Source organism: Semicossyphus pulcher, unplaced genomic scaffold, assembly GCF_022749685.1.
Source record: "Semicossyphus pulcher isolate SPU_LCO1_2020_fin unplaced genomic scaffold, fSemPul1.0.p SCAF_12, whole genome shotgun sequence".
Taxonomy (NCBI): Eukaryota; Metazoa; Chordata; class Actinopteri; order Labriformes; family Labridae; genus Semicossyphus; species Semicossyphus pulcher.
Window position 1 is genome coordinate 11,039,897 of NW_027211626.1, and position 21,182 is coordinate 11,061,078.

The window sequence follows — 21,182 nt, forward strand, 5'->3', positions numbered from 1 at the left end:
TGCCAAGTCGCAGAGAAATGAAAGAAAATATTTAATAATTACACGATTTACTTTTTATTCCTTCCGTCTTTTTTTTTTTGATCTGGTTTTTCTTTCAACCAAGTTAATGTAACGTGTTTTATCTCGGCCTGGCGAGGGGTGCAGATCCGGCGAGGTTTGTATGGCTTTCTAAAGGATTCAGAGTCCCCCCTGTGAGAAAAGCTCTCTTACCTTTATCCCCACTAAAGCTGAGCATAATATTACCATGTTGCCTGCACCTCCTAGCTATTACAAGGCTGTGAAGAGGATTCTCCAAGGTTAAGGAATAGATTAAGGATATTTCAGAATAGATTCCAACCCAGTGAAGTTTTTTTCCCCTCTCGTTCGACAGGATTAGTGTCTATGAGTTGTACTGTACAACAAGGAGCTTACTGTATCCACCCCTCTCTCATCCTCAGGAGGCTTTGGAGCTCTTCAGGCCAGACTTCATCTGCCGATCTCAAGGTCGGGTGAGGAGGTTGGAGCAGAGGGCTATGAGAAGGAGAACGCTGCAGGACTCTAACCCAGACCTGGTGCGGGACCTGAGGGAGGACGTGTGCAGACAAAGGAGGAAGTGCACCACACCAGATCCACTTAGTGGTAAGAGCAGCCGAATAACCCGGCTGAGGAGAAGCAACCCCTTAAATAAAATATGATTTCGTGCCTCCTGGTGACCAGGCAGCCAATCGGACGGTTTCAGTTCTGCTCTCAGACATGGTGGACAGCAACATACTAACAGTTGTAGGTCATATGATGGAAGATTTAGGGAGTTTTGGAAGTGGAAGTGTGGCATTTACCCGTACTGTAATGAGTCAGTCAGGTCCTCATCTTCCAAATCAATCTTTTCCTGTCTTTAATTTAGTCATTACATCAACTTGAAAAAACCTTGGACTGCTGGGATGAATGCTTCTGCAGTGGGTATATGATTTTCTGGAGAGGAACCAACATTTAAAAATATGATGAGAAATAAGAAAATAAAGAATTCAGAATCATGATAAACTGATTTATGTTGGTTTTAAAAAGAAGTGCGGCCTGTTTCTCAGATTATTCATCTGAACCTCAATGACCTCAGCTGGTCTGGAGGAAAAAGGGAGGATTTTACATATCATACTGCTTTATAGTGTTGTGGCAATTATCCAACTTTGCTCTCTGGTGGCCGTTATGTGGTACTGCAGATCAGTGGAATCATTTTTCTCCAAAGCTCTCTCTCTCTCTCTGTATGCAGGGAAAACACTCAGGTTGAGACTAGAATGAAATGATCTCTGAGATGTTATTTCTTCCAATTTGTATATACTAAACAAAATAAAACTTTGTGGCAGCGAGAAGGTGCGCGAGGCCAGAATACAGCAAACAAACATTTGTCATATAGGAGAGAGAGAAGGCATTATAAATGGGCGGTACCTATATAGCGCTTTTAAACTACATGTCACATACATGTTAACACACTGATTACAGAGGTGGCTATGTAAAGAGCCCAGCTGTCAATCAGTCATTCACATTCACACACTGGGAGCAATTTGGGGTTCAGTGTCTTGCCCAAGGGCACTGAGGGAGCTGGGGATCAAACCACCAACCTTCCTTTTGAAAGACGACCGACTCTAACCCTGAGCCACAGCTGCCTCTACACATACGTATAAATAATTGTAGAATGATATCAAACAGCACAAAGGCCTAAATGAATAATGAAGTGAATATGAGAAACACCTGTGATTCTATAATTGTAGTATAGAGGTAATAGAAAACAAGCAAGTCATAGGTCTGTATGTGTGGTAATGCATCCTGGAACTTTGAGTTTTCAAGGCTGTTGTAATATTTTTCAACATTCATAAGGTGCAGATTTTGATGTGTGCGCAGGGGAGCTGTTGTTTATTCAGTGTAAACATCTTTCACAGTTGTTCTATCTTTTACTGAGACTGCAGCTGCCAGACTTATAAAAGTGAGAACACACACAAACAGCATTTCTGCCAGCACTTTTAAGTTTGATTCTCTGTCTGGATTTAAGATATTTATTAGCGGCGGGACAAAATGTCGATATCGCAATATATTTCGCTGTCCCGTCTGGTGTGCTACACTTATCGTACCCCTGGCGCCAAATATCGATATTTACATTTTTTCAAAATTCAGCGCTCTAAACGGATCATCCTGCCAATTTGAGTCACCGCATCATTGTTTATCTCAGTTTGTGTCAAAATCAGTGAAACTGACACCCAATTGCGGTGAATAATACATTAATTCCACACTTCACCTTTTTAGGGGCATTTTGTGTTCTACAGTGAATCAGATATCGTGATGTATCATTAAATGATTGTCTTGCAATGTATCAATTATGGCAGAATCGCTGTATCGTATATTATCATGGGCCAAGTGTAGCGTATCGTATCAAATCGTATCATGTCGTATCGCGACACCGCGATTCCCACCCCTAATATTTATTGTCACTCCGGTTATATAAGTCCAACTGTGTGAAATTATTTTGCCGGGAGGCTCCAATTAAATATAAAAGACATAAAATATAATAAAATAAAAAATATATATAACAAAATAAGGAAGTAGTAAAATCAAATAAGAAAATGTAAAGGTGAAAAATGTAAACTTAGAGCTAAATATATACATAAGGCAAAAAATATACACATTTAAGGCTGAGGCAGAAATATAAAAACAAACATATACATTCAAGAGTCACGTGTGTATTGCACAAAGGCACTGGATTGCACTGTGTGTTAACCTCAGTCTGCTGGTGTGTGCTTTGAGGGACCCGTACCTCCGACCTGAGGGCAGCAGGGAGAACAGACTGTGTGGCCATGATGAGTCCTTGATGACCCTCTGCTTTGGGAAAATAAGGGATTATCAGAGCTACGCAGAGAATCTGATTCTGATTGCATAGCATCTTATAATAATACTAATAATATAATGCAGCGATTCCACCAGTTCCAGACACCGAACAGCTCCACAATTTAGTAAAACATTTATTAAATAGAGCGGCACATTACTTCAGGTAATTAGAAGGCTCCAGCTTAGTTTTGGAAGGTCATGGAGGAGTCATGGAATGACTGTAGGAGCCTTGAACAGCTCACAGTGCCGTCTGAGTGAAGTCTGAAGTCTGATTATGAACAAAGAGTGTTGGGGCTGTTGACCTGAGCCGAAGCACTCTGCCAATTCAATCTGAGAGAGACAGAAGAGTCAGACTTAATAGGACTGGATATGGCTTTTATAAGTGTCTATGTGTGAGTGTAAGTGTGTGTTTATGCTCAAACGTGTATCTGTCTGGGAAAGAGAGATCACACACACAGCCCTCAGTGTTCATTAACATATTCAAGATTCATTTACATATTAATACTGATTTGTTATTCTTATGTGTGTGTGTATATGTGTGTGTTTGTGTTTGTGCGTGCGTGTCCTAGATAACCTTTTCAAGCCTAGAGAGAGGTCTATATCAGGCAGAGAGATGCAGCTGAGGTCCAGACGGTGAGTTCTCCAGACGATGACACTCTGTCTCTCCCCTCCCCTCTTTGTTTTTTTTTTCTCTTCAGCACAATCCGTCACGCGTGTTTGTCATATCTGTCATGCACGCAGGCCTGTGCACAAACACAAAGCACATTCACACACATACATACTGTATGGATACAATAGATTTTTTTGACGGCCAAATGTCTTGACAGGAGATTTGAGCTCCCCTTTGTACACCTTATCTCTGTCGCTCTCTTTTTTCTTGCCTTATCGGGGAAAGGCACACCTGATCAGATGATGGCCGCCCATTGTAATTTTTTTTACCTCAAACGGGGACGCTATCTGACTCGGAGGATCTCTTAACAAATTGGCTGTAGTTGTGCAAGTGAAAAAGGAGTCTGTGTGCGACCTGTTTATCAGTGCATCCAGGTTTCTGCCGGCTATGGTCTCACTAGATAATACCTTGTCTCTCGTATGCCAATCCGTTGGCAAAGCTCAGCCACCCTCACACTTCTGATACCGTATTCCCCTTGCCCCTGCATGAATTTGCCTTTCTTGCGTCTGTAGGATTTACAACAAGCTGCCAGAGGTGACAAAGAAGAAGGAGGAGGAGAAAAAGAGGGCAGTATCACAAAGCAACAGACTGCGGGCAGAGGTCTTTAAAAAGGTACAATTTGGAAGTATTTCTGATCCCATTGTAACACTCACAAAAATAAGGAGCAAACACAATCTTGCAGCAAAATAAACTCAATTTATAACCCTGCTTTTTAACTATGTTCTGAAGGTGCTTCATGCTGTTTAACTCTGCAGCAGGGTCTCATTTTAACATCTGAATGCATCATGCAGGAATTCTTTATACGTAGGTGTTGATGTTATTCACTGCAGGATAGTCACACTCATTTGTCACCCAGCAGGTGAGCCGTGGTTAGGTTTAACATTTTATTTTCTTTTTCATTCCTTTTTAGTGTTGAAAAACAATATTACAGTAATCTCAGACTTTTTACCTTAAAACTAAACTCGGCTAACCGGAGCAAACTTAACTTTTTTCCCAGTGAACTATTTTATGGCAACAACATTTGAACATATCTAATCTGTCAAGAGTTTTTGATTTGATGCATGAAACACACCATTTAAAGGAATAATATATTAAAGGCGGAAAATGTACCCATACAAAAACGACACAAGAAAAAACACAACAGTGAAAACAATAAATATCCACATTTATACACTCAAACGTGGCAAAAGCATAGAGCAAATTTTGTCATATTTTTGTGTTATTCAAGTTCTTCTTGAGCTTCATTTTCTGAATAACAATTTTATTTACAATGATCCCTCAATAATATTGAATTAGGGGGCGCTGGTTTAGCTCAGTTGGAAGAGCAGGCCAGGGGCCCCATGTACAGAGGCTACAGTCCTAAAGTGTAGAGGCTACAGCAGGCCTGTGATGATTTGGTGCAAGTCATCCCCCACTCGCTTGCTGTCTCTCTTCAGCTATTCTATCTGATAAAGGCAAAAGTTAAAAAAAACAATCTTTAAAAATAAAAAAAAATTAAACCTAATTTGGACATACTCCAAGTGCAAAACGTAAGTCAAAGGGGAGTTTCTATAGGAGCATCGATTAAGGGGATAAAATGAAAGATGGTTTAATGATTGTCCAGCAGAGGTCACTGTTCTCCTGCTAAAGCAGATCTTCTGCCAGTCATCCCTTCAGACTGTTGTTCAAATAAACATGCGTTCAACTTTTAAGTCTGATGGTCTCCCTCATGTAAAATATGTTATTTCAAATTACAAGTATTTTCTACAAAGAAGCTGTAATGTCAGAACTGCACCCTTTGTGCATCACAACTCAGCCCCTCTTTTTACTTTGGCTTTCAGCACTGTAGAAACCAAAGCTCGCACATAATTACTTACAATATATATTACTTATTCTGGGCCCTGCTGATAATTTGCATAGTTCCTGCTTTAACAGGCACCAACCAAGTCCTCTAACAGTGAGGGGCATGAGGCAAATGAATGATATATTTGGGACATGCTGTGTTAGACAGATTCACTCAGCTTCACCTGCAGAGCGCCTTCACTCACCCTCCCATTATAACCTAACTACAGCAATGAGCTCGCTGTCAGTGATGTGAGAGTGAAGTCTCCGATCTCGCACAGATAATCACACAACCATGGCAGCTTTAGAGATCATGTGTGTGAGAGAGAAAATGTATGTGAGTAAATGTGTAATTTTTTGCTTATATTTCATTTAAGATGATCTCTTGCTAATGTCGAGGTAGACGAGGAACTATTTTGCCTCAGGCCTCCAACAATTTTCCTTCTTGAGGAGGCAGTGAATCCACAGGAAATCCGTGTTGTGAGGTTTTCTGACACAGCCAGCAACTATAGAGCCGAGGCTGTTGTCAACTGGCTTTTTGTGCGAATATTTTCTTTCCTGGGGGAAATAGAGCAGGCACAACCGGTGACCTTGCCACCCCTCAAATGAAGCTATTAGCCTGGCTCAACCACGGAGAGATTGGGAGAAAAAGAGTGTGTTCCTCTGCGATAAACACCGAGTCGTGTGTGTGCTTTTAAGGCTGAAAATCTCCCACACACACACAGCCCAGAGAGGTGTCACAGTAGGGTCTGATAGTGTCGGAGCAGAGGGGTGGGTGTGTTTTGAATTCTGGCTGAAATTAGATTCCAGCTGTTGGGTGGTACTGTAAGAGGAGGGTGATTGCACAGTATGGTGTTTGGTCAGATAGCAAAGTTAAAATTATTCCACCCCACCTGGGCTGGGACACCTCGGGAGCCAGGCTGATGGAAGTGGAAGCCAATTTAGCCGCGGGAGTAGCTCCTGTGTGATGCAGAGCTGCTCTTAAGAGATTGAAGGAGGGGACGTGTGAGCGCAGATAGATGTGTTTTTTTTAATGTTTGTTTTGGAGGGAATTTAACGGCACCATTGTTGTTGTTTTGTTGTCTTGCAGAGACTTCTGGATCAGATCCTGCAGAGATGAATGAAACACTAACCATTCTCCATGTGAAATAAATGTGACTATGCTTTTAATTCAGTTAATCTTCTATGCAAATTGCCATGACTGCTTTTATATTCATTTTATGAAGGCTTTCTTCCTGTTAAATGTCTTGTTATATTTGCCTTACAGTGCAAAGAATTGCACCAACAATGAAGGGCATTTATGAAATGAAAGTTGCATATGATCTTCAATACAAATATATGCTGTTAAGTTAATTAGTATTATGTGCAGATATTGGCAAAGCCTATCGATTCGTCCACAATTATAGAATGACAGGCGTTTGATGGTTGAAATATTAAAGCAATGAAATCGTCATCTGTCTTCCCTGCTTAAATGTACAACCACATATAAATGCATTCCACATTTATCATGTGATTCTTCTCATTTCTTTCCTAATGATTTGATCTGTGATATCATTTTCCTCTAATGTACCCCAAAATGAAATAAAAGCATTCCAAGGACATTCTGCGCACAAGTGGTATCATTTTCTAGGAAATTGAGTCCCAGTGCTTTGAGCAAAGCACCTTGACTCTGACATTGGTACACTACTAAAGGTGTTTTAAAAGCGGGACGGGGGAGAACCGCATTTCGTCATTGACTTCACGTCTGCCTCGAGGCCTCGGGAGCCTCCCATCCGGAACAGTGGAATTCCAAACTAATCGAACTCAGGAGACACGCAGCGCCTTGTGAAAGGGGGCCTTTGTCACTGCGCTCCAAACCAGAGATGACATTGTAATAAGAGAGGAGACTTGTGAGGACAGCCTGGGACCGTAGTCCACATTTAGCCTGTAAAGGTGACTGACATCTCGGTGGCATTTAAACAGAGCCTGCTGGGATGAGGAGAGAACAGGGGAAGGACATGCGCTGCAGGACTCAGACAAACAGACTGTATAAATACACACTGTTTTGGCTGACTTTTGGCGTGTGGGTTGTTCTGGAGTAAATACCGACTGTGTTTTTAATCCTGAACAATATGCAAAGTTGAATACAGGTTGATCCAGGATAATGGATTGCAGCCAACAGCAAGCAACACGTGTGGAAAAAAGAATTGTTTACAGGGGCCAGCGAGGCCATTGAAAAGACTAATCCACATGGGAGAACTGCTCTCCTGCCATGTCGGCTGGTTCCAGACGATGAGCACAGACTGACAGGCAGTTATATACAAGGCGAAAGGCTGCTGTCAGTCAGCCTCTCTCTCTCTGTGAGGCATCATGTGCCTGTATGTCACATTGCTATCTCCACATAATGTGGACTATGTCTTCTGAGGCCCCACGACAGGCTTCCAAATGGCCTTGACCGACTCAGATGCTCTGAGGGCAGAGCTGATATGTCTGGCTAAGAAAGGTGAACACTTCCTGAGATTACAGGGCTAATTGTGAACATTGAAGCAGAGCGACTTCTTACAAATGTTTAGTAGTTGGTCATATCCCTGGCGGCTATATTATCTAAGCATCAGGCCCTTCTCTTTCAAGCAATGGCCCTGTGTTCAAGGATTGAGACAGCAATACAAATTTAATAATAAAATATTGATGTGTATGTGCACCGGGGAGGCTGTGGCTCAGAGGTTGAGTGGGTTGCCCTCCAATGGGAAGGTCGACGGATCAATCCCTAACTGAACCCCCAATAGCTCCTGAAGCACAGCCATTGGGTATGAATGTGTGAATGTATTAATAATGATGATGTGCCTTGCATGCCACTGACATTAGTGAATGTATGTGTGTGAGGGTGAATAATAATTTAAAGTGCCTTGAGTGGTCTGAAGACTAGAGAGGCATATAAGAGTAGTCTGTACCATTTAACTTCACATTGGTAGAACTGAGGAATTTTAAGGTTAGCAATAAAGTAGAAAAGCAAGGTGGTCACTCACAAACACTGATGAAACACAACAGCTGTACACAGATACACTAATGCTCTGTACAAAACACAATCAAAGTCAGCTCAGGTAATAGTGCAGTATCTCCTTTTCATTGCAGTTTGTAGCCTTAGTTGAGGTGTGAAGCTAACTGACGCCTGTGCAGGGACATCTGTGACTTTTCTGCCCGCAGCGTACACACACCTAAAAAAGATTAGACTAAACCAGACCAGGTAGTCTGTGCACAGATGGGGCCATGGTGAAGACAGTTTGTTAGTGTATGTGTGTGTGAGTGTGTCTGGACAGACAGATAGCGAGAAAGAGGAGAGAATCCCCTCAGGGGTTTTTCAAAATGAGGGGTGAATCATCAGCTTTGAACACTTTTTTAAAGTAATAATATTCACTCTGGAATTGAATCATGAAGTGTTTTAATTTCATGTCAACATCACAAACCACAGTCATGATAAATAAAGTGTAAACCAATTTGAAATTGTTGGATAAAGTAATCAAAAGAAACTTCTAGTAAGAACTTACTGTTCAACAGGTTAAAAGCTTGACATTTTTCAAAATGTCAAAATAAATTAGCGTACATGCATAGACATAATTTGACTATTACTTATTATAGTCTTTCACTCTAAACTTACAGCAAATTACATCCCAAGCAGTGCAGCAGTCAGACGAGGTAACTGTCAAGGGAGGTGCCCTTTTCAAAGCTTTTTTTATATATCTTACTTGGTTGTGTCTCTACGGCTGTCAGTCATATCAAGGAAAGTGTGAGTTAAAGAGCGAGTCGAGCCTCTTAATCTACTGAGGGCTCACTTTATCAAAAACAAGGAGACACTTCAAATTTCTTATGCGTGTAGGGCTGTAATATGTTCGGCATCGTTGTACAATAGGCTACATACATTTTTTATGTAAATCAATTTACATTTATTAGGCTATAATTCTTTTAATTTTAATAAATATTAATTTAAATATTTTACACATTTTCCCCTGTAGCTAAACCCTGTTCAGTTGCTTGTAATTCAATCTCTTTCAATAAAGTTGTTTCAAATGTTTAGCTAGCTCTCAACTGACTGGCTACTAATTTTGTTCCAATTCTTGTATTATTTATGTCCTGATAAACCGGAAATGTATCAAATAAAGTGCCCCATATTCTTTTTTTCCCAGGCTTCTGTAGCTGTTGAATTTCACACGACCCGGGTGGATGTGGTTTCCATAGGAACCCCGTCGTCAAGGCTTCCGTGATACGAAAGTGGTTGTGGCGCCGTCTAAAGTAAATTGGAAAAAACGATAGACGGCGAAATGCGGCCTACAAGCATAACAAATAGGATATACGAGCTGGCGCCCTCTGTAAACTTAAAAATGCTCTTAACAGTTTTCAAGTAGTAAGTTTAATGTTTAACGGCTTTTTGTTGTCACACAGATATGCCCTGTTCTTCACGGTAGACCTGCGTTGGTGTCAAGCTAGCTAGCTGTGGCAGGTCCATCCTAAATGCGTTTCGTATGCATTTAGACTCGAGCATTTCAGTACAAAGTAGATATTTTGTCCTCTTAACACGCATTAAATGGGTAAATGGGCGAAGCTATATCTGAGAAAGACCCCAATAATGAATTTGACCACCACGGTAATTGGGTCTATAACCTGTCTGACTTTAGGACCCAGCGGAGTCTGAAGCGCACATGGCACAGTGTAGCCGCTCCGGTACGAGAAGGGATGGCAAGTCCGCTTCTGTACTCTCCAATACCCGTCATTCTGTCTTTCCTACTGCTCCTTGCCGTATCCTTATCACATGAGCAACTCATTCACACACTAACATTAGCAAACACATGCGGTGGTACGTTTTTTCCCCGGAGCGTTGCCCGTCAAACGTCTGTTCAAGGGAGGAAAAGTTTTTGACAGCTTCTTTTTTTGAAATGACAGCCTGTCGAATCTTGTTGGAGTCTTATCGTTGAAGCTTCTTTTAATTTTGTTGTCCACCCCGGTCATTCCCTACCAATCAACTGCTTTGATCTGCATTTCCATCCTGTCCCCTGTGAGAAGTGTCTGGTCGTGCTGCATAAATAAAGCAGTCTGACCGGAGAGCCTTACCCCAGCTTCACCCAACCGAGCCCGGGCATCATGAGAACCTGGAGGCGGCGGAAGAACTTTGCATTTCTGATCTTCGCTCTCCACGTCTGGTGCCTCTCCACAGCGACAGAAAATGCTGACAACACGGTTTACAATATGCAGGAAGGTGAGTAGGAAAAATAACTATTAAAATGTCTGTCATTTTTCAGATATTTGGCTCATTTTCATGACATGCTGCAGATTTTGCTCACATGAACATGATTTTTTGAGTGTTTGGACTGGATTTCCTTCATGTTTCATCAGGATACTTATAGTGTGCATTGCTCTGTGTTAACAACTGGGTTACCCTTTGCAATATGTTAAAAGAAAAATTTCCCTAGTTTTCATAGATGTACTTGATGGACCACTTAAAATAACCTTTCAATTACATCTTCTCATTGTCTTGCTGTTTATTATAAATTTGGGAAATGCAGATGGGGAAAGTCTGTTGTTTTTTTTTTACATCCATATTTCTGTCCAGCTTGAACAATACAGGGAAGTGTTGGGATGGATAGATGAGTTTAACATCCAGGAGGATACAGCCTTATCTCTAGGTTGTAAACATAAACCAAACAGGATGTTATTATTATTCAGCAGCTAAACTTAAACTCCTGAATGAATAAGCCAGTGATAACCGGGTATTGTGTGAATGGGACAAAGCATGTGCATGTTGTACCACGTCAACATGGCAAAGATAAACAGAAAAAAAATGCATCCTTACAGATTCACCACCTTGTAAATCTCAATGTCAAACTGGTTTCTGTTTTGAATAGATATTGATGAGTTTGCAAGTCAGAATACAGCATCCTACAGTTATAAAGGTGGTTAAAAATACTCAAAATAACATTTTTAAAAGCTAATTATCACCTGTACACAAGGCTCACAAGTCCTGAGAAGGAATGATTTCAAAAAAAGTCTATGATTTTAAGCTTTTCATCCCCCTTTCCTCCTTTGCACATACTGCTCATTGTTGCTTATGCCATGCTAACCATCAAGCCTGAGGGTGCATCATTAATAGCACCTCAAAAATCATAGCAAAGCTTTCCTGAAAATTACCCCTGTGACAGAGAAAAAGAAAGATGCAATTCAGGAGACACACACATCATCTCAGTATGAGGTCATAAGAACTCTCGCTCAAAGGGTTAGCTGATGTGTGAATGTAGGAGGTAAAAATAGTTTTAAGGGGCAGTGTGAGTATTGAAATAGGGCACTACCTACCACCTCTTTGATGTCAGCAGGATATTGACTCCAGCTTCCCTCTCATATGTTTTCATGGCCTCCCTTCACCTCGATAGAGGCTGTGCTACAATGTCCTTATCATGCTGTATTTTGCGAGCTAAAATGAATCAAGAGAGCTTTTCCTCAAGGCAGCCTCTGCCTAAGCTGTCCTACAACATTGCTTGGATCAGTTCATCTTAATGGAAAGTGATTAAGAAATTAGGCCTGTCACAATAATTACGTTATCAACCTATCATATGATAAATGCACATGACATCAGTCCTTTTCCTGGCCTGGATAATGTCGTGTTGTGTTTACATGCCTGTTTTCAAGAATATCACTTTAGTCATCTTGATTCCAGATTAACACCACGGTTTCTCCTACTGTTGTAAGACTTTGGTGCTGCGCCTAAGCCCAATGAACAAAAAAGTACCAAGACATGTTTCGCTGTCATTTCCCATCATGCTGCTTCTATCCTCGTCTGTTCTCTGCCTCAGAATATCACCGTGGGCAGGGCTTAGGCTGTTCCTCCACACAAACACATACACACACATGCACACACAGCAAACCAGGTGAAGTGAAGATAATGTGTTACTTGAGGCTAATAGATGTTTTTCCAGACAAGTACATCATTCCAGCCAGAAACTTTGGAAGAATAACTCCTAATGGGCTTGTTCTCTCTACAGCTCCGGTGCAGGAACATTTGAGGTTTTAGCCAACTGAGACAGGAGAGGCCACTGACAAGAACGAGCCTGTATTGATTGGCTTTGTGTAAAAAAAATTGTCATGATGAAAATATGATCACAGTGAGGAAATGTCATGACTCGTGACTGGTGTCATTCTCTGTAGATATATTATTAGATATATTGCTGCATTCAGATGGCAACAGTAAATGGAGATGCTAATGTTATAGAACATGAGAATATTTTTAACTTAAAGTAAAAATCTATTTCATTGAAATAAATGTCTGTTAAGTTACTTTCTATCGCTAAATGAGGTCAGAAAAAAATCACAAGCGCTGCCCAGTAAGTGACACGTTTTCCATCACCCAGCAGTGGTTGGTCTGGTAGAACGGGTAGGCGGAGCTAAGCTGATTCATTTCCCGTCTCTGCAAGCGTTGCGAGTAAACAGTAATCTACTATGGCCAAACAAAGAAAAGATCGATGACTACAGATACAACTTCAAAAATAAGTGAAAATCCAAAGAAAAAGGAACAAATCCGACTCTCAGATGAAGGCAAACAGTCTAAAAAGGAAAGCGACTGTCAGCGAGGAAAATCAAGAGTTACAACCGGAGCCAACCGTGGACGTCACACATGCGACACTGTCTCAATATCTGGGAAGTGTGTTCCCGCAATTACCGTTTTTCGCCATAGGTGCCGCCAAAGAGAACGAAACTGAAATCTTCGAGATTACCATTTTAAGCCGTTCTCGGCCACAGAACTTACAACCTAATATTAGGTAGCTTTCCGGTTAACAAGTTTAAAGTAATGTAATCGGTGTATGCCTGAATACCATTTTAACACCGGTAACACAGACTACTGTGGAGAGCCCACTGATAGTAACATTGATTTATTTGAACCATATACATTAATACAGCAGAGCAAAGTATCAGATATTCATCAGCAGTAAAAACAAGTTATCTTGGAGTAAAGAGCAGCTCAGGATGGATGTTGAGGGTAGAGTGGTTGCCAATGTTTCCATAAAGCCAAAACGGCTTGGCTCAACAGAAGCCTAAATCCGGCACAACTGGTAGCCTGACTTAAGCCAGATTTGTGATGAGTGTCCTGCCAGAATCTGCCAAACCTGGGCTGTTGCCATGAGTTGACGCTTGTCCAACTAAAACAGATTTTCAGCCTAGATCAGCCGGAGTCCGCACCCCCCGAAAAAACCAAGTGTGCCAACTCTCAGCTGCAATCAGAAACCTGGAGAGGGTTCAAAAACTGTGTAAGGACTTTTTCTGGAGGGATTTTGAAAGTGTCGTGTTGAGTATATTCTGACTTTAGTCAAATCACTATAGAGTTAACAGTTTTCATGGAGGAAATCCTTACCAAAGCCTCTCAAATACAACTTCCCCAAAAAAACACATAAGAAAAAAAAGTGGTGTTATCATTAATCAGTGGTTGGATTGGCAGTCCTCTCCTTTACTTTCAGAAAGGGTAAAAGCAAAATACATCCCTTTGGGGTAAGAATCAAGCAGCCAGTGTTTACACATCTTTGATAAACCTCTTTCTCAGTGCCTCTCTGTCTCTGTCTTTCTCTTTGTCGCTCCTCTGCATATCAACTGGTTTTCCGACTTCTGATCTTTTTTTTCCTGTGCAAGGGAGAAGCTCAATAAATAATTAGAGACAGAACGAAATGACCTGGATTAGATTTGAGGATATGATCTGGTCAGGGCGCAGCATCAGACAGAATTAATTAGAAAGATTAGAATGTCTGTGTTGTCTAAACAAACTGGCGGAGAGAAGAATTAAACCTGCCCCGAGCACCCTGAAACACACAGAAGTACACACACACACACTCCCTTTTGGTCTTTAAGATGCATAGCTCACATTTCAGCACAGTTTCCTGGGATGTAACTCACACCCATCATTCAGTCTGAGGTGGAACGCTGATGTATGGCTGCCATTTAGGAAATAACCTCACCCTGGTCTGTCTTTCAAACCCTTGGGGTGGCTGTCGCTTGACATTTTGAGGGCAGGCTGGCATTGATTTGTCGGCCACGAGGGAAGGGCCGACAAAGTCAGAAACGTTTCCCCCCTGTTAAGCATCATTGGTCATTACGGCCATCAGAGTGATTTAGCTCCCCGCGTGCCGCTCTGCCCGAGGATGACGGGATCGCAACATAAGGCACAACGCAAAAAACCAGTGGTGTGCATGGCTTAGAGATGCTTACTGCTGTGTGATAATCTGAGAAACCAACATGCACACATGGAATAATGTTCTGAGCAAATCCAGATGAGACATGACTGAGAAAAGGAGAGGGAGGGAAGAGGAATGGAAGATGTGAAAGGTGTTTTGTGAAACTGTGAGAAATCTGGGTGTCAGACAACAACAGAGCTGCAGACCATCACCTGACAGACACAAGTCAGTCTTGAGTTTGATAGATGAGGGTGGCCTCATTTCCCCCCCTATCTGTATCAGCCTTCAGAGAACTTTTCAGAGAGGCAGGTGCGAAGGGAGCCACCTACCTCTCTTTTATCCATTAACCGCGCTGATTGAATGTGTCATGCTTCCTGTAAAGCTCAGACAATTTTCTCTGATATTTCACGAAGCGGAATAAAAAGAATGAATGAATAGATGTAGAGTAGGAGGGGAACCGTGCATCTTTGAACATCAAGCTGTATTTTCGTAGAATGAACACCTGAACTTGTCAGTTCACATATTTCCAATTGATGTGAGAGTAGAGGTGTAGCAGGAGAAATAGGTAATTCTTTTGGCTTGTGCAGTAGAGCCGGTGAGTTTTAAAGACTAGTAGTCGCTTGTTTTGTTTGTCTTTGACACCCTGCCGAAGAAATATCAGGTTCTCCTTGGATGAGAGTTAGGACAGAACAAGAAGTGGACTGATGCAGAAACTTAACTCGAGTTTTAGACTCACGCTGTTCCATATTGGGCTGAATCACCAGGTCAAACTACCTCAGTATTTTCACAACAGACAGGTCATCACACCTCCGCGTCAGTGTATGTACTCGGAAAAATCGCTGATTAGAGCCCAGCCATGCTCTTTAGCCTTCAGCCATTATACTGTGTAAGCTTTTCATAGAGGGAATCGAGGCTGATTTGAGAGAGTATTACACGAAGTGAAGACCTTTGTGCAGAAAGGCCCTGAAGGTAGCGGTTCTTTGTGCTTTGCCCACTGCAATTTGTGACCTCTTGATCCTGATATGTGTTGGTGTGCATGCGTATGTATTCCTGTATTCATGCTATGGGGAATCGCACTTGAATTTTCTTCCTTGCATGGATGCGAAGTCACGACAAAAACATAATGTTTTGTCGTTTACAAATGATGTATTGAACATGTTTCTTGCATACTGTGATGTTGGCAGACGTGGAGGAGGAGAATGTAGATTTAAATACAGAAAGTAGATACTTAAAGCATCCATTATAATATTACTGTTTTGAGCATTATGAATTATCGATTGAGATGAAGTCTAGATTATTTTAAACCTATTTTTAATTATGACTGTAAAATGGTGTATACCGTTACAATGATACAGAACTACAAAAAACCTTTGTACATATCCTTCACCTATTTTTTGTATGAATATAATGACATAAAGATACTTAGGCACAGCAGCGCTATGAGCTAAATGCTAAAGCAAGTATACTAACATTCGTTACATTAACGTTCAGAATACCAATGCTAACGTTTAGCACAGAGGTCTCTAGCCCTGCTCCTGGTGAGCTACCTTCCTACATGTTTGAGGTTTCTCCGTACTCCCAACACACCTGATTCAAATGTTTTGCTCGTTACCAATCCCCTGGGAAGCTTCAGTTGGTTTATAACGAGCAGATCATTAAAATCAGGTGTGTTAGAGTACGGAGAAACCTAAACCATACAGGAAGGTAGCCCTCCAGGAGCAGGGTTGGAGACCCCTGGTTTAGCAGGTATGTTTATCTGAATGTAATGTGAATGTTAACGGTCATTATCACACAGCATTATTGGAAAAATTTGACCACATTGTGACGCTAGATAAAAGTCAGAGGATCACCAAAGTCACCACAATGCATCCTTGAGGGGGGCATGAATGTCGGTACCTTGTAGTAGCCAGTCCCAGGCAGTCTGTCGAATAGTTACAGAGATATTTCAAATGTCTATCTCAGGATAACAATAGAGGAAAAAGAAGGGCGTTACCAAAGTCAATAGGATTCATCAATTGGAGACCATGTCTGTAGATAATCCCAGTCCATCCAAAAGGTGTTGGGATAGGACCAAAGTGGTTGACCAACAAAGCTGCAGGTCAGACTGACTGACTGGCATCGCCCTCCGGAGAGTCGTGTCACTAGCATGACTGAAAATCTGTATTCGTCGGCGCCCCGTCTCCCCCACAAATGGCTGCTAGGTGACCCAGCATGTGTGATAAGTTTCTGTTAATCCCCAAATCCTCCCAGTTGAAATCCCCATAGCTCTGAGGCGTAATACTCAAATCTGTGCAGGACAAGATGGGAATTGGCTTTTCCACTGTTGGTCCCACAGGACGGGGAGTGGGACACACAAGCAAATCCCACTAAACCACCCTGAGAAGTCTCTTATTACCATTATTTCACTGTGAGCCGATGACTTCGTAGTTTACTCTATCAAGCCAATAATGGGCTGGGTCTGTTTGGAATGGATCCGGGGGGTCCCACATCCAGGATTAACACCTTCTCAGATTCAGCGCTAATTGCTCCAGTGTGTCATCGAGGGGGAAAGTGGGCGATGAGGGAGTGGATAGAGGGAGGGATTGTTGAAATGAGGCAATGAGGGACCTCTCAAATTCTCAGCTCCTGCCAAAGGCTTTGGGACTCTTTGTTTCTCTCTGTGCCTCTCAGCCCTCTTTTCAGTCTGCCTCTCTGCCTGGCCTCTCCCACTGTCAATAAGAGGCTCATAATGGTGGTTGCTCATGTAAAGCCTCATTTTTTCTCTCTGTATCTATGTATATAATTCTAGTTATAAGAATTTAGCATGTCAGAGAGATCCTTTTGTACCTTTAAAGTTTTACGTCATCTCCTAAAAGAAATATATGTATGAACTGATTTTTAGAGGTTTTAAAGGGTTATAAATATACTTTAATTTCCATCTTGTGCTGTAGAAAATGAACTAACATAGTTAAGTAAACCAGTAAGTCCCTAATGCTGCTCAAGATGAAACGCCAGGGTGAAAAAAGCAACATACATTAACTCTCTACGGAAAAAAGAAGCATACGTATGTTCCACTGGACGACTTATTTTGTCAGTTGAAAGAGTCCTTTCATTTAAGTTGCTTCGAGCTTCAATTGATATATGCAGCAAAGTAGCAAGCACTTCAGAGAGCCACAGCTGCACTACTTTTTTTTTTTAGACAAAGCATATTGAAGATGAGCTATGTCAGCAGCCGGGCTTTTTTCCTGTTTATAGAAAAGGATTTATCAGGAGCCTTTTAACAGGAGGAACTGTAAAAATGCTCTCTTTGATGTGCTTCAAGGATGAGTTTTGCAGGGAAACCCAGCCTTTATTTTGCTGCTGGGTTTCACACTGTGACAAGTCTCATTATGACAACCTGTAATATTGCCTAAAAGATTAAGGTGATGTCTCTGAGTGAAACTGACGTCCCGCTAATCTGATAAATGTCAGGACATCCTCACAGGTATCACTGTCTAGTTTGGTGTTGCAGTAGATGCATTTTTACTTCCAAGATCGACTCTGTTAAGATCGTCATGAGCTGTTTCAAAGCAGCCTCATTCACCATTCTCCTTGATAAGGTCTCTTTATTTCCAGGGGCCAAATGTAGGTGTAGCATCTGTTTCTGTCAGTGGTGTTTTCATACGGAATCAGTGATTAGATGTATGCAGAAAGCTCTGTTTGTGTGTTGCTGAGCTTCTTTGTTTCACTTTGACCTAAAAGATGAAAACATTTTAGCATCTTTAATCTGCAGATTTCATTTATAAGAGAAAAAGAACCTGAAGCGTCTAGATTAGAACTTAAAAAACACCAAAGACACTAAACACTTCTCTGAATCAGAGCACGAAACACCACTTTACTTTCTTTCCTCTCTTTCTGTGATTTTATCCCTTGTGTAACCCTGTGACGATGTGTGATGTAAAGCCTGTTATTTGTCTCACTGGTACGCACGAGTTCTTTGCCTCATACGCACATCCATTGTGAGCTTCCTTGAAAGGTGCTGGCCTGACAATTGTAAGTATAGTTTTTCCCAAGGACATTTCAACATGTGAAAAGGTGCAGCGTGGGATAGAACCACCAACCCTTTGGTTAGTACACAACCCGCATACAAAACTTGAAACCCACTGCAGCTTAAATGCTTTCTTGCCGTCAGTTAAATAAGATCAATACCACTCTCATGTATTGATCTGAAAAGTTGCCTGGGTACCTCTCAGTAACAACAAAACTACAAGAAGAAACAGGCACACACATAACCTCTCCTGAAACCGTTATTTGTCTTCTAAATTGTTTGATTGGTTCAAATCACAAGATATTACGTTTGGGCTGATGCGACTCATTGCTGACGATTTTCATAAAGTGTGTTGGCTGTCACAATAGCTTAGCCCGTTTGAAGCACGGGCCTCCACAGAGAACAAACTGCAGCTTCAAAACAACACGTCGGGGTCCTGCTCACCTTGTCGGGGCTCCATTCCACGATCAACTGCTCCACTTTTAAAAATAGTCTGTTACACTCAGTGAGAGCTGCATCCATAGCAACGGTTACCTCAGTAGCCTTCTTAAAATGAGCTAACCGAGCTGTTATTACTCGCATGAAATTGAAACATTTCCACCGATGGTGAAGAAGTGGAACCTGACTGCAGGAATCAGCGTAGCACCTGATCAAGGTTTTCTCTCTCGTCACTGTCGCGAGTTTGTTGACATTTTGTTTTCCATTCACCGTCTTTAAACAGCGCCGTATCCCATACTGTGTTCCCTTTAAAGTCGAGGTGAAATGAAAAATGTCATTTTAATCATTTTAGATCACATCCCTGATAATATTGTGCATCTATTTGACAATATAGGCAAAAAAAAAATACAGAAAATCAATTTCTTGTATTCTTATATCAAAATCCGGTATTTTTTTATTCTGGTAAAACTAAATTTCACACGTGCTTACGTAAGTTAGCACCAAAGAATTTCAACCAATCAATCCTCAACATTTAGCCGCAGAGCACCAAGAACATCGGTCAGTTAGCTAGCTACTGCGCTGTGGAGAACGCCTGTCTACGACCACTTCTCAACAATCAAATCAAATCCCTCTAATGATATGTCCCGCCTGCACGTCCTGGTTCACTCGGAAATACGTCACGATACGGAAGCTAGATACTCTCGAAATGCCGTTTCAGCTCGACTTTAATGTTTATTTCATTGACTTCATTGTTTTCCCTCTGTAAACAGACTGACATCAAATTTACCAGATTTCTGTCAGCGGATTGATACGATTACAGTTTGTCCTCCGGATTGTGATCATAACAACGGTCTGTTATTGAAAAATAACAGACTCCTGTAACCAATCAGAATCAAGTATTTAACACAGCCATAAAATAATATTGGATAATTAACAAATGTAATGCTTTTCTGTTAATATTTACTCAAAATTGATTTTTGATGCAAAATTTAATTTGTCAAGGATTATCATAAATGTGTATTCGGTGATTAAATTAATCCATGTTATAAAAAATAATATTAGGAATTATTAATAAATTTGTTAGATAAATCCATCAGTGGAAGAAAAACTAAAATTAAATGATAAAAAAATAATAGGTGCAGACCTAATAATGTATGACTTAGTGAGCCTTAGAATGCAGACAGACAGTCTAGCTTTTTCCTCTTCATGCTAGGCTAAGCTAGACATTTGGCTGTAGCTTCATATTGAGCAGAAAGATATGAGAGTATTGACCTTCTGTTCAAGCAAAAAAGTGTATACGTGTATTTTCCCAGAATGTAAAAATATTTCTTCAGTACTTCTGTAAATGTAAAACCTTTCTATATTGGTGGTTACAATTTTTGGCACATCAAATAAGCTTCAACAATCAATGCGTCTACAATAAACACCAGTGTGAAGCCTGTAATGATTCTATATTCCATGTATTTGTGAACATTACAAAAAGGAGAGAATAAAAGAGAGAACAAACATGCGCACACTGATAATAACACCTATCTCATGTCTCTGCAATCATTTGAGCTTGGTTTAATACATCGCCACTTCATGATCAATATGTATGATCAATGCAGCAGGCACTCTCAGAAATGGTTCTGGAACAGAGCCAGATTTCCGTCGAATCCAATTCCAACAGTTCAACTTTCCCCTGCTGTGTTTTGCTTAGTTGTCAGCGTTTTGGCACAGAATGGTTTTTAGAAAGACAGTCGTCCTTGTGTATAATCGCAGAACCTTCATCTTCCTTTTCTCTGCTTAAAAAGTGTCCTCCAGTGAGTCACTGCTGGCTGAGATTCTCCTTTTCAGGGCATTCACAGACATATCACGGGGGTTTGATTGGAGGCTTGGAGGGCTGGTTATGCAGCTGCCATGCAGATATTGAACATTAAATCTTCGCCATTATTAAATCCATAATCAGAGTTCTTATCTGCTGATCCGCTGTTATTATAAAAGTCACGTCTCTGGGGCCCATTGTGTTTTCTCACATCTAATGTTTGACGTAAGTTGAAGCTTGTGAGTTCAGGCCTGTGTTTAGAGCAGCTTCGGCAAAAGGTTATACAGGAAAATGCCAAGAATCAATAAGGTCTTGGATCATAGGATAAACATCTTATTAAATCCGCTGTAGGGAAATGTAATTGATATTTTTCAGTATGTTTTTTTATTTTATTATTTTATAATAGAAATGATC

General features: G+C 41.1%; 1 protein-coding gene across 1 annotated transcript in view; it reads left to right on the forward strand.

Moving 5' to 3' along the window:
• The first annotated feature begins 10,175 nt into the window (after positions 1 to 10,175).
• The window catches only part of adam12b (ADAM metallopeptidase domain 12b), an 88,222-nt gene continuing 77,215 nt past the window's right edge, over positions 10,176 to 21,182 (forward strand). The window contains exon 1 of the mRNA XM_069658479.1: positions 10,176 to 10,568. Coding sequence (XP_069514580.1) covers positions 10,454 to 10,568 — 115 coding nt within the window. The 5' untranslated portion in view covers positions 10,176 to 10,453. The remainder of the gene's footprint in view (positions 10,569 to 21,182) is intronic.